This window comes from Aptenodytes patagonicus, chromosome 12 (genome assembly GCF_965638725.1).
Source record: "Aptenodytes patagonicus chromosome 12, bAptPat1.pri.cur, whole genome shotgun sequence".
NCBI classification, from domain to species: Eukaryota; Metazoa; Chordata; class Aves; order Sphenisciformes; family Spheniscidae; genus Aptenodytes; species Aptenodytes patagonicus.
In genome coordinates this window covers 14,667,069-14,686,470 of record NC_134960.1, presented here as the reverse complement: position 1 = coordinate 14,686,470, position 19,402 = coordinate 14,667,069, and the positions used below count along the sequence as shown (strand labels likewise).

At 35.8% G+C, this 19,402-nt stretch overlaps 1 protein-coding gene across 4 annotated transcripts in view; it reads left to right on the top strand.

The window, feature by feature from the left end:
* Positions 1 to 19,402, top strand: part of GABRB2 (gamma-aminobutyric acid type A receptor subunit beta2) — a 181,844-nt gene that overhangs the window by 151,599 nt on the left and 10,843 nt on the right. For all 4 annotated transcript variants that reach the window (XM_076349674.1, XM_076349673.1, XM_076349675.1 and 1 more), the window contains 3 exons: positions 1,638 to 1,775; positions 2,984 to 3,136; positions 4,258 to 4,502. In XM_076349674.1, coding sequence (XP_076205789.1) covers positions 1,638 to 1,775; positions 2,984 to 3,136; positions 4,258 to 4,502 — 536 coding nt within the window. The remainder of the gene's footprint in view (positions 1 to 1,637; positions 1,776 to 2,983; positions 3,137 to 4,257; positions 4,503 to 19,402) is intronic.

The following is a 19,402-nucleotide window of genomic DNA, read 5'->3' as shown; positions in this document are numbered from 1 at the left end:
TATTCTCTCATCAGTTTTGCTGTCAGTGTCAGCAACTTTGAAAGAAGAGCGGGTTCCATCTTGAATTCTTGATGTTGATGAGCTGTTCAAAATCTGTCCTGTATGAATGAAATTCTGATTTCTGAAATTAGTCTTCCATTTTCTGCCCTCTGCCCTACTTTAGATTTGCTGCTAGCTCCATGAAAAACAGAATGAGAGTTGCGTATACAAAAAAATGGAATTGTTATCAATATGCTATAAGAATGTAACTACCAAAATACTTTAAAACTTGCTGTATATTAGATAGATTTTTATGGTTGTTTCAGTGTTTTTACAGATTATTGGGTTCATATCTTGAAACTTGTTTGCCTTCTGCTACTGCTGTGCATCTGGATTATACTTGGATTATCAAAAATTAATGATGCGTGGAAACAGTTTTATAGTTTCTAGGTTATCACAAAATGCATAATCTGCATTATTCCTTGAAATTAAGTGCTATTTGAACACTCTAAAATGGTGTTTATTATATAATTTTGTCCTTTGTGGGTGAGAACTTAAAATCAAGGTCAAGTATATATCATTTTATTATGTCAGTTTCCCAAAAGGTCATAGTCATTATTCTGTCTCCGAGTTGTTCTTTTTATTTTCAATTTTCAACAACAAAAGCCTTTAAAAGGCTACAAACTTTCCTGAATATCTTATTTCCTGGTTTTGTAGCAGATTTATTTCTGATGTCTACTGATCAGTTCTGTATACCAACTCTGGAGCATGCAAGTTAGCACAGCTGCAATTTGGTGAACCCAGATTCATATATAATGCATAAGTTTTATGACTGTGTGAACACGTGCCGTCTTCTGGGGTTTTTTTTTTGTGGGTGATGGGATTTTTTTTTCCTTAGGTTGTTTTTTTGTGGGTGTGTTTTTGCCAGCGTGATGGCTGTTGCATCTGCTACAGTTGCTTTTTACAAGGGCCTCACTGAATGTGGCTGTCTTTTATTGCATTCAAGCCATTTTCAGAAAAAGAATGATGCTGGTTTTACAAGTAAAATTGAAATGGGTTTGAACTACAGTTTGTCCTTTTCATCCATAGTCAGATTATAAACTACATGGCATACAGAGGAAAATATCATGAGATAACTGTACACTGAACTTCTCTCTTACCTGTATTACTCTTACTGTCCTCTTTCCTATGCTGATCATGTTGCTCAAGACAGAAGAGCGTCTCTTCCAGGCCTCGCTTGGTGACCTGGTCATGTTTTTGTTACCAGTGCTGATGTTTCAGCCCAGGGGCTGAAATTACAGCAAACCCAGGCTGTTTTATCCAGCCTCGGGATCAGAAGTTACCATAAGCTGAATGTACAGTTACTATCTATATATGGGATGTGTGTAGTCTTAATTTATTTTTAAACGTTTGCTTTATTAACATATTGATATAATATCTCTTTAAAAAAACAAAGATTAAAATACACCTAGGATTGCCATTTGAAATTTTATTTAGTTAGTTGTATCTGTCTGTATGTTTATATCTATTATGTTACTAACGGTTTAGTTTTAGAAATATATTTGAAGTTATATTTCTGAAGAGAATTAATTCTCTGGACTGTTCTCAATGATGTCAGAAGAGATGTGTATCTTAACTGTTTACTCCTGTTTTTATAGATGGCTATACAACAGATGACATTGAATTTTACTGGCGTGGGGGTGATAATGCAGTCACAGGAGTGACAAAGATCGAACTGCCACAGTTCTCCATTGTAGACTACAAGCTTATCACCAAGAATGTTGTTTTCTCTACAGGTTTGTGGAGGGGAAGCTAAAAGGGGAATTCACTGGGAAGACTTTTAGAAACAGGTTAATTCTCAATTAAGTTCAGGACCTGAGCAAGAATTTTAGAAACAGGAATAAATTAAAGCAGCAACTGTGAATTTTGAAAGGAGCTGTTTTTATTACAGCTTTCACGGTGTATAAGGCATCACTCACTAGCATATGAAGACGATACGGTAGTCTGTCATGTTAAGGCTCAGTCAAATAAGCTGTATTTTCTGTTTTCCTATGAAAACTGATTAAGCCACTTATATACCTCAGGGCCCTAAACCCAACAAGAAGTAACCCAGCCTGTAGGAAATTTAAGAACCTTTCTCTCACTATTTCTAGATGTTCCTTGTGCCAAGCTGTGGATGTATTAGACTAATTATTTTGTCTTTGCTGTAAAACATTTAAAATCCTTGTTCCACAGGATATGTAGTTTAGCCTGTGCTAGCAAGCATATGACTTTCTGAAGGCTGAAAAGATGCTTTGTGAGGAGGAGTAGAAAATAAGATTGGATTTAATAAAATAAAAAACGAAACAAGAAACAACTAGAACATTTCAATGACATTAAATTATTCAAGAGAGACAAGAGCTGGGTTGCGCTATTACTATTTGCTGTTCTTTACCTACTTAAGAAAGCTGCTAGGTGTGTTAAAAAGAAAAATCTTCAAAACTCACTTTCTAAGTATGGATAGAAATCATCTTTGGAGGGAGTACAGAAGGATTGTGCACCCCAAATTCTTCAAAACCAAGCAGAAATGGGACTTGAACAGTGATCTCTAGGCACCTATTTCAACAAGTGTTTCATACACCAAAATATTTCTCGTGTCCAGTGACAAAGGGCAAGTGTTGCGTTGCTTGGAGAGAAGGTTAGAATAAGGGTTACACTGAAGTAGACATACTGCAGCTTGTCCGAGAAGAAGCATTTCTAAGCTTTGATGCTCTGAAATGTGTTTTGGCTGTCGATTGTTGAATATTATGATTACCAGCAGATATGCGCGTAGAGCATGCTTGTACCCTTAGAATAAAAGATTATTTAATCCCAGTTCGTGCTAAAAATTCTGCAGCTGATTATCCTGGATCTTTCAACTTTGTGTCTACTCTATGTTGCGTGAAACAATAAAACCAAAATGACAGAAAAATGTTTTCGGGCTTTATACAAGTAAGTTATGGCCATACCAAATATTCTTTTTTAGGTGCCTACCCAAGGCTGTCTCTCAGCTTTAAACTCAAGAGAAACATTGGTTACTTCATTCTGCAGACCTACATGCCTTCTATTCTAATCACTATCCTGTCCTGGGTTTCCTTCTGGATTAATTATGACGCTTCAGCTGCAAGAGTTGCTTTAGGTAGGCATTTTTACACATCTCATGCAGTGTGCATTAACTGAATGCTTTTTCTAGCTTCTGGCTTAGTGAATAGTGCATGATTTGAAAAATAAATCTGTTAGATCTTTTTATGTCTGGCTTGTTAAGCTTTGTATTATGCGAATCGGCATTTAAATCATCACAATTTAAATAAAAATTAAAGTGATTTCATGTCTGAATTAGCTAACTGTATTATCATTGTAACGAGAATTAGCCTAATTGTCTCAACATTTTCTGTTGTTGTTTTACTGCTTCTTTTTCTCCAAAGAGAACGCATTTAGTTTGTTTTTGCTCATGGCAGTCCAGAATACACATTCAGTACTGTGTTATGGATTATAAATTTCTTTTCCTTTCAGGTATGAATTAAATAAAGTTTTACTAGGGTTGTATAGCTAACTTCTCCTTAAGTTGAGGGCTTTTTTCCTTACTGTTGCCTTACATTCTAAAAGCAAAACCATTTCCCTAATTAATCTCTAGAGTACTTTTATATCGCATCGCTAATACGGTGTGTGTGTTTATACTGTTCCCCCATCAGAGGATCCAAGCACGTTACAAAAATAAATATGAGTATCTATTGCCAAATTTCATATAAATCAGACTGATTCCTGCCAGTACAGCTCTCATATAGATAAAATAAGTAAATCACCATAAAAGATACAATTGAGAATTTGACAGTTTAACTTTATAGAATACTGTCTGAGTTTTACCAGGCCTTTCTGTGTAGCATTTTCCCATAACAATTCAAGACTGCAGACATCCTGAAAATGGTGGAGGAAGGCAAGATAGCAGTGAGTCTAGGCTGGTAATTTATAACTGAGACTCGTTAGAGAAGGTTACAGTTTAGCTTGTTAAAAACATACTCATAGAATCCAACTACTGTTTGTTTGATTGAACACAATTTATTACAGGTGTAATCTTCTTTGCGGTACAAAAAGTAAAGACAAAGATAAGGAATGTAGACAGAGGTTGGGGGTGGGCTTTTTTTCCACGAGGAAAAAAAATCTCCTTCAACTTTTCAGCTCTAGGATTTGAATGTTATGAGCTATTATGCTAGAAAATGAAAATTAATTCAATCAATAGACTTGTCAATCCTTTTTTTCCAGGAATCACAACTGTGCTCACGATGACAACAATTAACACCCATCTTCGAGAGACTCTTCCCAAAATTCCATATGTGAAAGCCATTGACATGTACCTTATGGGTTGTTTTGTCTTCGTTTTCATGGCTCTGCTGGAGTATGCATTGGTCAACTACATCTTCTTTGGCAGGGGGCCTCAGCGTCAAAAGAAAGCGGCAGAAAAAGCTGCCAGTGCCAACAATGAGAAGCTGCGAATGGATGTCAATAAGGTAAATTGAAACGGGGATATATTTTTAGCATTGCCCAAGCAAGGCAGACTTTCACTTCTGCCAGACAGAGCTTTAAAATGTAATTTCTTGTAGAAAATGAGTGGAGTGGGATTATTATGATTTTGTCTTAGCTCTGCAGTGCAGTGTACTTAGCCACCTCAGCAATGAATGCTGCCCTCTAGCTTGGAAGACTGAATGATGTTTTTCTAAAGCATGCGTTCAGTTAAGCTTTACTGTGAGATGTTTTCTCAGTCAGGATGTAGAGTTAAATATGTCTAATCAGTTTCCAAAGGAATAAATCCAAAATGATGGCTATAGCTGATATTCTAGTAAGAGCTGTATGGAACGCTGGAAATAAAACCTAAATTTAACCTAGTTTCATAAATCTTTCTGATAACCTGGATAAGAAATATCTGCTACAGAAGTGTTTAAAGCTTGAAAAGTTTGTATATTTTCAACATATAATGGCCCAGGATACTGTTGACTACATGAGAAACTGCTCAGAAATAAAGCATCAACTTGCTGTGCACTTAATTTTGAATCTAAAAATGGTCCCCTGAGGATGGAGAATTGAGGCGGAAAATACAGTTGCCAAGATACACACTTTTGGGAAAAGTATCCATTATGCTTAATGAAAATGGAGCACTTATCACAAAGCACTTGTCATTTTTCACTTTGACCATTTTAGATGAGATTCACACAGTGGCAAATCTGGGCTGAATGCTAAAATGTACTCAATATGAAAAGTATAAACTTTCACACACATGCAAAATTGGAAAGTTAAAGTTAATTTCTTTTTTTTTTTTTTTCATGGGAAGCTTTTTGAATTTGTAATTCAGCATGATACTCCAAGGGGAAAAAATCAAAATCAGAATTAAAAAAAAAAAAAATCTAAATCAGAAAAAAACCAAGTGATTATTTGTGAAGTGGAAACATAAGTTTCATACAGCTCTAGAGGTGGAATTTCTCATGTTTGTTCAGAACTTTACACTACCATAGTGTGCTTGTGGACAGAAGAACATTTTGTTCCATTTTTGCTGGAATAACAAAAATCCATCACGTGTTGATAGCATAAAACAGTTTTATAGGCTGTAGTTTATAGTCTTTTAAGAAGGAGGATTATATTGTCATGGCTCAGATCTCACCCATTCATTAATTTTTTATTTTTTTTTTTAATTTGAGACAAACATGAATGAAGGCAAATGCATAATGAGGAGATTAATTTTGATGTTATGGTACCATAGATCACATTTTACCATTGTAAAGTTCATGAAGACTCTGTAAAATCTTTTTCTTTCTATTGGTGATTTTTCAGCAATGTAAAAAAAGGTGCAACCTTTTATTTAATTTGTCAAATTTATTTTTTAAAACTCAGTTTCCCTTTAAACAATCAAACTTATTAACTATGAAACCCTGTAGGTAATTTTATGAGACTAGATCTGTGTTTACCTGAAGTCTTTCCTCTAACATCAATGGAAATGTAAGGTCCATAGGTGTCAGAGTATAACCACTAGCTGAGGTACATTTTTGTCTACTGTTTCACTTGAGATATTTTCTGTATACTGCTTCATACACTAGATCTTTCAGCCATGTAACAGAATAGCCAAAGTCTAGTGGCAAATTGCTAATCATGAGCTAGAATTTGAAATCACTAACTTAGTGTACTAATCCAATCCAGTAAGCAAAGTAAATTACTTCCCAATAATGTTGCAGAAATTCACCAGCCTACAGGATTAGCACAAAGTGTACTGGGAACAACTTTACATTATTTATATTTTTTTATACTGAGCCTTTTGCTTAATATACCAGGCCAGCATGGTTCATAGCCTATGGCAGTTCTGCTCTGGTATCCAGATACACTCTGATCTGATAATCAGGTTTGCAATCCCTTAAGCAATAGATAGAGAATCAAATAGGAGAGGATCAGAAAAGAGTAGTGATCAGAAAACGTTGTCGTACTGTGTGTAGACTGCTCTGGGGAGGAGGAAAGGAGCTGACAGCTGTTCTTGCTGTTTGACCAGTTGCGAGAAAACAGATTCATATTTAATGGACCTGAATTTTTTATCTATGGAAGGGGGACAAACATTATATAATTATTTTCATGTACAAGAAAAAAAAAATGTGTCTGAACTGCTGAATTTGGTTCAGATGCAGGTTTCTATGAAAACCCAAATATTTTAGAAATGGGTCCAAATGAACACTCCATCTCTAATTAGGATCCAACATTGAAGGACTAATTTTACGAAGTATGAGTATTCTTTTGTGATATTACTAGATTCCTATTGTATCACTACGTGGAATACTATGAATTTATGTTTGTGACTTCAGATACTATGTGAGACAAGATTAATGAATGCCATGAGTAATAAACCTCAAAACATGAGGATGAAAACTTCTGTACAGCTCTGCTGCTGCATTCATCATAGATATTGTCAAAAAGGCGGATGAATAGTTATTGGAACTGCTGCTTGCAGTGCAGCATCTTTGTTTATACATTATAGACCAGCAAATCTGTTCTAGATTTCTGCAGATTCCAACACCAATTTTTGTAACAGCCTCTTATAACTTTTCTGAACAACAAAAGGTGATGAGAGGAGAAGTGCTGATTAGTCCTTCCATCCACAACTACTTGCAAAATCAAAGTAGAAGTTAATACATACTCCCTTTATGCTGTTGAATTCTCTGGTATGGAGAGATTCCAGGGCAGGCACAGGCATTGGTAGTCTCTCTATTTTTGCTCAGTGTTACTCAGAAGATACTAGAGAGCTTACAAAACAGTGCAGAAGCACAACAGAAGCTGTTCTTCCATAACTGTGGTATCTGCTGAATCCAATGTAAACCCTTGGAGACTCGGGAGGAGAATGTCCTGTTTTTTCCATTTGAGCAAACGCTGTCAGGCTGGCTGCAGAGCTTCCTCCGGGCTATTCCAGGTGAAACTGTGGCCAAATCTTTCTTTAAGTTTCATATTGTATTCATATCATATGCCAAATGAATGTGGTGATTTTGTTTTGGTTTTGGTTTTTTAGAATCATAGAATCATAGACTAGTTTGGGTTGGAAGGGACCTCTAAAGGTCATCTAGTCCAACCCCCCTGCCCTGAGCAGGGACATCTTCAACTAGATCAGGTTGCTCAGAGCCCCGTCCAGCCTGACCTTGAATGTTGGCAGGGATGGGGCATCCACCACCTCTCTGGGCAACCTGTGCCAGTGTTTCACCACTCTCGTCATAAAAAATTTCTTCCTTATAGCTAGTCTGAATGACCACAGAAGATTGTAACTTCATATACTCCCTCATTTTCAAAGATTATTGACTCTGGGGTAAGGGAAAGGAAGAGAAGGGATTGGGCCTATATCTTGATTTGCTTCTTGAATTCTGAAACCTGAGTAATAAAATCATGGAGAAATTTAAAGGACATAAACCCCAAGGAAGATCCAGACTCAGTTACCAGCAGATATGTTATCACAGATTTGTTAAATAGTATTGGACATGCTCAAATTTCTTTGCAGTGACTTCAGGTTAAAATGGCTGTGTGTATGATCGTTCGACTCTTGAAGCTTCTCAAGCTGTATTCAGTGGTTTATTCCTTTAGTCTAACGCATCATCTTTTGCCTTTGTCAAGGCTAATTGTTCTCTCTGTAAACAGTTGTATTGTTGCTTCCAGGTAAATCACTGGCTTTCTTCTTACTCTAGACATCCTTCATTTATTGGAGATAGCATTCACATCATTTCCTCACTTCTCTTTTCAAGCCTATCGTGTAATCCTACATTATTTCTTCAAATGTCTTTATTATCTTTATAGTCTCAAGTTTTTTAATCTCTTCTGTTCTGAATGGCATAGTAATGCAAGTGTATATATAAGGACAGGTAAACTAGGAGTGTTGTATTTCTTCTTGAAGCCCTAATACGTGTCATAAATTATGGTATATATACTCTAACCCATTGTTATGCAATTTTATTCTGTGGACTTTCTATTTTAAATAAGAATGTTGACAGTCATCAGCATCCTTTTGATCCTTTGTAGGCGCATTTCATGCTATCTTTTCTTTAGGCTCAGGGCACTAATCTAATATATTGTCTGTAATTCTTTCAGATGATTAACAGATACGTTAAAAAATAGGGCCAAATTCTAACCTCTGACTTCACAATATTGTTCAGCTGACAGTCTTCCTATGGGTAATTGTACATATATCTGGGACATATCATCTCTTCAGTTTTAAGATAATGTGTCAAAGGCTTTACTGAAATCCATAACTTTCATCTGTTAATTCTGTAATTACATAAAAATGGTCTAGAAGGATTTCATCTAGAAGCCTGTGTAAGGCTTTTTTTCTTCTAATTGTAATTTTGGTTTCTATTTCTTTTGGGGATAGAAGGGGGCGGGGGGAGGGAAACAAGCTACTGTGATATAACCCTTCAAGTTTTCTCCTTTATGAAGCCTGGCTTTGTCTTCAAGGAGATGATTAGCCTAACCAGGATCTCAATGTAGAGCCTGGTACAACTGCGAATAATTTCTGATGTAGACCCCCAGCCATTTCAATATACTTAATTTCTGTTATCGTGGTTCGAATAATGAGCTTCTTGGTGCTCTCTCAGTACTGATTTATTCCCCATAAGTTTCTTCTAGAATCCGGTAGCCAAGGTGTTTTTGATTAACTTGTAAATTTTCTCTTACATTATTGGATCTTGTTGTGGATGTTTCCATCTTGGAACTGTGGCTTAGATGGGCTTGCTGATGACTGTGATGTGTCTGATGCATCTTCTAGTCTTTGTGTTGTTCAGGATTTGCAGTCTGGTCACCTCCCAAGTTCTGTATTTTCAGTATATTTTCCTGTGTTACTAAATTCCCGGTCAACCTGCTGCTTACGCTCTTGTTAGGTCTTTTGGATTCATTGCTGTTTTTCCCACAGTTGCTCATCTAACGCATTTGGTCCAGACTACTGCACACATTAATTGACTTCTCTGGAGGTGTAAGGAAGGTGAAAATGCTTTTCGATATCAAGGGTATCTGTGTATTTGTTATTCTGGATAGATCAGAAAACCTCTATTACAGCTATGTGGTAATTCAATGGAAACCAGAACTGTCACTGTAAAGACCATGGTAAATGTACCGGGCTGAATGAAAGGTTGATTATTCTTCCTCTGTAAAGAAGTGCTGCTTGCATCTTGCCAGTGTACATTTGACAAGGGGTGATTATAATGGAAAAGCAGCTCTATGCCATCCTTTTCCAAAGCAACAGAGACTGGAAATGTGTCAGACAGCGATACCCGCTGTGAGCATTGATATCAGTTCCTACATTAAGGCTCTTGTTAAAAGAAGGGCTACAGATCCATCTCTTGATGGAGCACCTTGTCAGTCTTTTCTTAGACATCAGTATGGTTTCCTTACCAGGATATTAGCTAGAAACAGGATGTGATACTTACAGTTTTTTTCAACCCAGATATCAAACCTTATGGAGGCATTACCATATAATGATTTGGTGCATCTTGCCTTCCATTTCTAGTCCTATCTTTCGAATTCTTACAGGCATGTTATTCAGGTAGTGTTTAAATTATTTCTAAATTATTTTTTCTTTATAGTTAGATCATCTAGGTTTAGAACAGTTAATTATTGCAAATTAACATTTCTTATATAAAATTTGTTTGTTATATTCTTTCAAAGTAATTTGATTTGCCATTTTGCAGAAGTGACATCATGTTTTGCATAATGTAAATACATCGTTGAATGTGGTTTTAGAATGTATACAGTTGCAGTAATAATTGAAGCCTAGAGGTTTCCAACCTAGCTTAAAGCACAAAGATGCTGTCAGTGTACAGGCTATATACCTGAAGTACATGATAACATAAGTCACATAAATAAAAGTCTACCTCTAATTTTGCAATCATGCTGTTCTTATTGTGAGCATTAATAAAGCAATTTCCCTCTGGAAAAGAAGGGAAAAATATCAGGATATTATGCAACACTTCCTAAAACTGTTTATACAAATTTATTCAGTCATTTTTTTTTAAATAAATGTGAACTGACATTGCTAACCTCTGCATGTTTAAATAAGGTTTTTTTTCTGAACACAAAGGCTTTTTTTAAACACACTGAGTTTAATTTTAAAACAATGAGTAATTCTTTACTCAGTAGTCTTTGTATTATGTAAGGTATTCTGTCAGCATGCCTGAAAGTTACAGTGCATTGGTATTACACAGTGCCAAGTCACAAACCAGTGAAATTGTCAGACTAATGATGTTTTTCTATCAGAAATTTGGGTACCAAGTAGAGAACATGGAACTTTAATATGATAATAGATTAAACAGCATATTAATAGATTTGAATCACAATAGAAATGTTCTCTTGAAGAATGAATGTAGGGCTTAGCAAGCTAAGAAGTTTTAAACAAATATAGGTAACTTTGCAATTCATTGTCCTCCTGACCCACTGTTGTTATATCCAAATTAGCACACAGTTGCTAAAGGAGATGAGATGGCAAGGAAAGAACAAATAGAAGCCTAACCTGCCCTCAGCTGCACTTAACATGGTAACTTTCTTCCCCTTCAAGTTGTCTCAGCTGCTGAGTTTTTCCCCTACACCTTTTTGACCAAGGAAAAGAGTCTGACCAAGTTTAACCAAAAAAGTTGAATAGTTCTCTTCAGATCTTTAATTTTTAGAGGACTCCACTGCATTATCAGAGTTTTAAGAGAAACAAGACCATGCAATTACCTCTTTCACAAGTGATTGCACCTAATTATTTCACCTACGAAACTGGGCAGGCTGAGGTTGGACAGTTTCTGGCCATTGTATAGTCTAGCAAGGAAACGGGGCTCCCACAGCATCTTCCTTCTCCAGGTGCCCATTTCAGATTGACTGGCTCAGGTATGTGTGCTGTTCGAACATGAAGACTGAGTACTTTCTGTTTCATTGTGCCAACAATGCCAGCCATTAGAGTAGCACACTTTGAAACGGCATCGTCAGCTCAGGTATTGCTTTGCTACCTGCCATTTCCCATGACAGCTTCCAAACTTCTTTTCACTGTCATATCCATAGTGATGATATGATATGGATCATATGATCCAAGTCTCTTTTGAAAAAGAGGGGGGAAATTAGATGAAGGAGTGTGTTAACTTGAGCCAATGTGAATCCATTGATATATCCATGTGGCCCTTTGCAGGCCAACTTGTGATAGCTTTCAGTGCGCTGTAAACAGACAACGTTGCTCTCCTCAATTTTCAGACTAAGGTGTAAAGATGTATTAACAAGGCTACAGGCCCGAGATAATGCACCTTGCTCCAAAGGAATGCTCATTAGCTTAGGCTTGGCTAATGCCTTTATTTCCCCGCTGATTTACTGCAGGCTTGCCTCCAGCCTTTTCAGTTCGCAGCAATATTTGTTCATTTCTATCTGAAGAAATCATATAAATGCACCTCTAGTGAGGAGGAATTATTGCAAAGGTACCTAAAACTAGTCAGTATTTATTACACAGAGCTGCACCTTACACCCTACACAGTAGAGGTACTTCTAGTGTAAAACACGACTAAGCAGAAGACTGTAAAAGCTTTTGGAAAAAAGAGGAATTTTAAAATGTCTACATGCACAGACTCAGTTAATAAACTGAACAGGATATTGAAACACTAAGGCAACATGAAGCTCTTAAAATTTCAGTCTAAAATCTCAAATCCTCACTGCTCTGTATCTCTGCAGCTAATGCTACCACTGTCCGGATATCAGTGAAAGCATTCATCCTCCTCCTTTCCCCTCCAAGAAGAATTTTCCTTTTGTTTGCAGTATAGGTAAAACTGCACGAGGACTGATTCTTGATCCAGGATCAGAAGGTATTCCTTGCGCAGAAGTTCATTGAAGGACATGTAATAAAAGTAGGCATGGATTATAAAAGCTTAACCTTTCTCCTAAATTTACATTCATGCATTATTAAGGAACAACTTGCATATGAAACAATCAGCAATGCACAGAGACATGCGTCTCCGTGTTTTGTTGAAACCTGAGGTTTGATAGGAATGAAATTTGAGGAAGTTCCAGTTTTAGCCCTCAGCACTTTGCAGAAGCAGTCAGAAGGTGATTTATTTCCACAATCCGTAGTGGTATTCCACATGACATGTGAATAAAGGTCAAGTCAACTGCATGAGTTTTTCTTTCTGCAGCCGTGCTCCTTTGAATGCCATGTTTAATTAATGTAAGAACAGTGCGTGTATACTCCGTTTGTTTAAAGCACGATATCCCTTTTGCTTTTGTAGTGCATCTACAAACCTGCTATCCACCAGTGACCCTGAATTAAATACACTTTTGGTTGCAAAAAAGAATCCATTAATGCAGCTTATATCATTATTTCAGATTGTGGGGAAATAAGGCACAAAAAAGGCAAATGATGTACAGTGAAATGTATGTAGCTGCAGACCAGAAGACGTGTTTGGCTAGACAAATTGGTGAACTGATTTCCCAGAGTAGATCAGCTCTAAAGACTTTGACAAGGTTTAATTGAATGGCCACGAGTCAGTCAATTTCTATCAAAAAAATAAGTTGTAACTCTAAATGTTATGTGCTAGGGGATGTAACCTAGTTGTGCTCATTTATCTTGAGATCACTGGATTGTGTACACTAGGGTGGCACTAAGTGGTAAAAATATTATTATAATGTAGAAGATGACTGTTTGTTCAACACCTTTATTTATAGTGTCTAAAATTATCATCTGTTTGGTTTCTTCTTGCAGAGAGCAATACATTGTTATATCTAATTTAGGGGAAATCGATTTCAGGTGATCCAAAATTCATCAGAAGTGTTTACATAATCAGAATGATAGTATCCCAAACTGGTAAGAAGGAGGATACATATTTCAAATCCCTCCTTTATTGTTTTTGCCCGTCTTTAGCCTATCAATAACTATTAATTATGATGCTTTACCTTTGTTGTTGTTTGCTTTTTAGGCTGTAAGATCACCTAGACTTAAGCAAGTTAATACTTTCAACACTATTAAAAAACTCCAAAATTTCTGTGTTAGATCACATTCTAAAGACTTTTTCCCAATATTTCAAAAATATTTTTTCCTCAAAATCTTTTTTTTTTCTTTCCCCCCAGCAGTGGAAACATTCTAATTCCCAGGAGAGACATAGTGCAGTCACTCTGCAGTGTGCCACAGAGACTGCTTGTCTTGCGTAAAGATAAAGATAGAGCAAGGTTAATGAGCAGAATAGCCCAACCAAGCAAGAAATAACCTATCTAGCAGTATTCATAACAAAATATTACTAGTGTAGCATATGAACTGGGTATCCATATAGACATGTACAAATTGTATACTTTCTTATATATAGTCTTTTTTAAAAGGGTGTTAGGGTGTGTATTGCATACATGTATGTTAAATTTAACAAAACAGTCATGCTGGGCTATGTAGACCTAAGTTTATCAGTAAATTCACTTAGTAAATTCTTTTGGATGCTAGCTGCTTTCCCAGAATTCTGCATATGGAGAAAGATAGACACCAGGAGTTAGTTTCTCACATAACTTAGGAAAAAGGCTAGGAGGTCGGTAGGATTATGCCTAAATTTAAATATGTGTGTGTGTATATATACAGACATGTATGTCTATATATATGAATATATCTTTTTTTACTCCTTAGATACTAGTTTTAAGAATCCCTCTGTAATGATATAAGATTATATTAAAACATAGAAGTCTAAATCTTGTTTATTCTTATGTCTCCATTCCTCTTTTTAGAAGTGTGAGAGGCAGGAATTTACTTTTCTTCCCCACCCAAAAAACTTCTTGAGCTTTCTCCCTAAACTTAATGCCTCTTAAAGCTATGTACAAAAAGCCCTGCGTACCTGTCCTTGCTCATGTCCTCAAAATGAACGCAACTTTCTGGTAACATAGTTGTCAGAAACTTAATGCTTTTGGGATGGCCTGAGGGATGCAACGGTAAAGGTCACACAGCGTAAATCAACATGATTATTTTCATGTAATGTTTTGTTTGGGCCACTTTCGGTCTGTGTATTTGAGTATTCAAAGGTTCCTGCAGGTAACTGGAAATGAAAGTCTTCCGAAATTGAATATTTTAGCTTACATTTTGCTAGATGGAATTCTGAAGTTTTATATTTTCAAGATAGAGCAGTTTTGGGTAGGAAGAGTGTCTTTACATAAGTTTCAGTTGTTACATGGAAGGTCTTTTGTTTATTAAAGCTGGAGGAGAAGATCCAAAAGCCGATTCCATGTAGGTATCGTTTGAAGAGAGCTAGCTGTTGTGGAGGATGATTCTTCAGCTTTTATTTCTTCTTCCTTTTTGTATCATGAGGCATATACAACATATAATAATTTGCAATTTAAAAATAAGCCTATATTTGGTCTCATTAACTCATTAATAGCTTTCTCAGTTGTGAGTAGATCACCCTTCCTGAAATGCATCTTACGAAACTTTTATAACCTTGAACATAATCATGTTTTACTTAGACACCTACCATGTTTGCATGTTAGTAAACTATTTTTTTTCTGGTTTCTATAAAATTATGTGTGTCAAGAACAAACTGCACACTATTGCCAGAAAAATCCGTCTTTTTTCCTTCATTTTAACGGTGCTCTGAAATTCTCCTACTATCCATATATTTATTTTTGTGTGTGTGTGTGTGTATATTGCTATAGAACTATAACATGTTTAACTAATCAAACTCAAGTTTGGTTTAAATTTACAAGCACAAAAGGCCACCAAAATGTCAGGAAGAAAACTATAATTCAGTTTTTATTTTCTCTGGAATTAATGCGTACACAAAAACAATTTAAGTATAATACAGAATTTGCAATGATACATAATATTGGTGTATATTATGCATACACAGAAATTTATTTAGAAACAAATCTGAAATGACTAACCACATCTTGGCAACAAAGTTTCTTCATTCTTGTCACTCATTTTTAAATGAGTGACAAAATGCTAGACTCTCCCCAAAACACAGACTATCAGTGTACAAGTAAATCATGCAGGAATGTTCTAATTCAGTCAACAAATTCAGATTTTTTTATTATTATTTTAAAGCAGAACACTTTTCATTTTAATATTGTCAGGACCAGTCCTCTGAGCCTTGCAGTATCTTTCTCTGTGGAACTGGCAGTATTTCAGGCTTCTAAATCAGCACTGAACATGATCATAAGAAGTACATTTCTAGACTTTTTCTTAATTCAGAAATTTGTTGTCAAAAGTTGGAAATTCGTCTTTATTTTTTGTATAATGAAAACTTGTCAGTGATTGTCCATAGAAAAATCTCAATAATTTTTTTTTTATTTTTTTGTTGAATTAATTGCAATTTCTCTCCAGTGTTTTATTTGGCCTTTGTCACCACTCACAAGTTTTTCCTTGAAGCTCGTGCTGCCTCTGGCCATGTTAATCTTTGGGCTGGGCCCAAGAATTACGTTGTTGGTCTTCCCCAAAATCACGAGATTAAATCTGTTAACAAGTGAGTATATCATGGTCAGATGGATGAAACACTGGTAGACTTCTACACAGTCCACGCACTCCCGTGACAAGTATATGCTGTATAGTGCTTTGCTCGTATTTGACTTCAAACAAGAAAAATAACATCTATGTATTTTACAGAAGTCTGTTCTAGAGGAGCAACTTTATCAGCCTTAGTTTTACTGTCTAGTTCATATATCAAAACCATAACTATATCCAAATTATACCTTAGAAATTTTTTCCAGTTGCGATTACAATCAAATGTTCCATGCATTTTTCATCTTTCATGAAGCTTTCTTATATAAGTAATTTTGCCATGTTTCTGTAGTAGACTTTTGGTGCTAGGTATATCTGTTAAAGAATATTTTGTAAGACAACACAATAGGAGACAGCTTACGGGCATAAAGGAAGTTTGATGAAATTTTGGTGTTATTTATCACAGAGCAAGAGGTTCTTGCTGATGTGTTATTCATTTATATTATTTCCAAAAGTATTAAATGTATACATGTAAATGGGATGATATTTTAACAAACAAATAACAAATACTTCATCAGAGCAGTATCAGTAAGCACCTGGCTGCCTAACACCTTGTTTCTTGGCAAAACGGTAAGATTTAGAGCTGTTGTTAATTGGTACCCCAGAAGACTTCTATTCTAAATCACCTGCCTTTGCATCCTCCTAAATGTCTCAGTAGTAAAAAATTGTCACTGAAAATTGTAACTGAAATTTCAAAAATTCCAGTTCTACTTTCATTGCTTCCTTTATGTTTATTTTCAGTCAAAGATTGATTCCCCCCGCCCTTTTAGTATTTATAAAATTTGCCTTGTAAAAATAAATGCTTTCAGGAAGTTCAGATAGATTTTCAACTTTTCTCCTGGAGAAGTTTTTTACGCTTATCTTTAACAGAGAAGAGGTTTCTTGTTTCATGGAAGGATTTAATTTTTAAGATAGAATCACTTACAAAGAATTGTTTTGATCTGAACGAAGATTTTGCAATCTCCTGGAGGGAAAAAGAAATCTGTACCTGAAATTTCTAGGAGGGAGGGCAACTACCTTTAAATGTCATCAATATGAAGCTTATTCATATTTGAAGACTTCCCAATGAGAATTCCCCTTAACTAATATTTAGCTCCACCATTGTGATATGTTCTTGCAGGATAAAAAAAAAAGAAAATTCTTTCCTCCTTATGTGTATATGCATTATTCATGGTTTTGGATAGAAAGCAAAAGTCTCATTCACAGGAAATCACTTGAAAACATGACTAACCTTAATATTTATTTAAGTCCCATTAAATGGATGTATCTGCTTAAGTAAAGTTACAAGCTCATTTCCCAAATCAGATAATCTGTTTACTGTTTATGGGCAACTATATTTGCTGCACTAGAATGGAAATTACACAAATATCATCATGGCCTTACTTATATAATTTATTCCTTCCACTTTACTAGAGATTGCATTGGACTGAATTATCTTGGCCAGAAGTGAAATGGAGGAAGATGTTTTTCTACAGAATCACAGTGTACTCGCTATTTTTCTTTCTTGGTTGGCTAAGGAGATTTATCCCCCTTTACTCTAAAAACCCCAGGGATGTGTTTGTGATATTTTAGAAGATGTTGGTGTAAGGTTCAAGCTGAGGACAGGACACCAGCAGGCCATTTCCCCATTTTTTCCTATTCTGTGCCATACTTCAAACAGCAGTCCTGATTTTGCATATTTCACTTGTTGGCTTTTGGTTTAGAACATTGGATTTTGTGCAGCAGTTTGAACAAGTTCATATTTCATTATTTTTATTGAAATATCATCAAGCCAAAGATACTTTAGACTCTTTCATTTTATGTGGGCACTTATTCTGCAATGTCTTAAGTATGGAATCTTGTGTGTAAGTAATGGATGCCAAAAGAAATCGTGTTTTCAACCATTTCTTCAGAATCCTACAATACTTACAGCTAAGTTATTGATGTGTTACCAATGATAATGATCAAGAAATCACATATATCAGAGGGTAAAACTGGATGCCTAGAAGTTGAACAATAAGTAGTTAGAGCCGTGTTAAAGCTCTGTGTCCAGATCTTGCCTTTTAGCTCCCTTTCTTTTTTTTTAATTCTCACAGGTCTCTTGGTTTTTTGCTTAGATTTTTAGGCTTTAAAAAGCTCAAGAACCTAAAGAAAGCCCTGATTGAATTTGCAAAGTTTCTCTGGATTTTCTGACCTGAAACCAAACAAAGTAACCTGAAATCATAAGTCAACCTAATTTTACTGTCCTCTAACCGCATGCTTTACAGCCTGATGCAAATCTTAGGTGTATAATGCAATCCAAGCCAATGCATGCTAACATGGTTTCCTAAACAGTTGCTGTAACGCTGGCAATAAATTCCATTTTGTACAGACAATGGAAATGCAGTGTTTGTTACATTCTTAAGGACATTGTTTCACATAGGGATGTTTTGAAATATTAGGCATTTGTGCTTTATAAGTTCATATAGCTTTATCTCAGCAGACTTGCTTATCATGTCAAAAATGTCTGTATAGCTTTAAGCAGGTGCCATTTGAAAATCATTAATTCTTTTTTCTTCCAGAGTGAACCTAGCAGCAGCTTATACAGGACTGTCTAGAGATCAGTGGTTCTTAATCAATAAGTCAAACCTTGCTGATGAGGTGGAAGTTCCTTATTATACATAAAGTGCACTTCGTACTTTCATCTAATCTTGCCAGAGTTACTGTGACTAGTCAGGAATAGGATGTTACTGGTTTTCCAAGCAAAGCTCAGCTGTAAGACGTGGGAAACTATGCTATAGATAGTACTAAGATCTTTATCTCTAACAAATTAAATTATATGTCTAGGCATGTCATGTTGATCTTCATTGTGAAAGGGATCTTTATTTCTGTCTTCAGTTCTTAAGAATGTCAGTTCACAGGACCTATAAATGCTGAGACCTAATCTCAGGTGTTAATCTTTGTAATAGACTGGGTACTTCTGTTCTCCCTTCTTGGTTTAGCTCACCATATTTTGCTTTTGGCTAGTGGCAGCCCTACTTAACCAAAGGATATTTCTTTTGAATTTACAACTGTTTTGTTTCACAAGGATTTTCCATCAGAGATTCCAGCCCTACTGCCTATTTTATCCATGGCTTCTGAACCATTCTGTCATAAAATGAGCCATCAGTACCTGCCTGTAATTGAAGGTTATAGGTGAAAATGAACAGTATATGAGGATGTAAATGTGTCAATATTATATCTTTTCAATGCATCGATATAAATTTACCTCCTACTTATAAAGCTGTGTTTGGCATAACAGTAGAGCATAATCACCGAGATGCTGGTTTACTAGACGTTAGCAGTTTCAAAGATCTGGTCATCCTTGGAGGATTCCTAATGTACATACGTGTGTATGTATGTGTGTGGGAGTTGTAATTTCCTTGTATTTTACAGTTGCTAATGTATTAGTGTAAGAGGAATTCCTCAAGA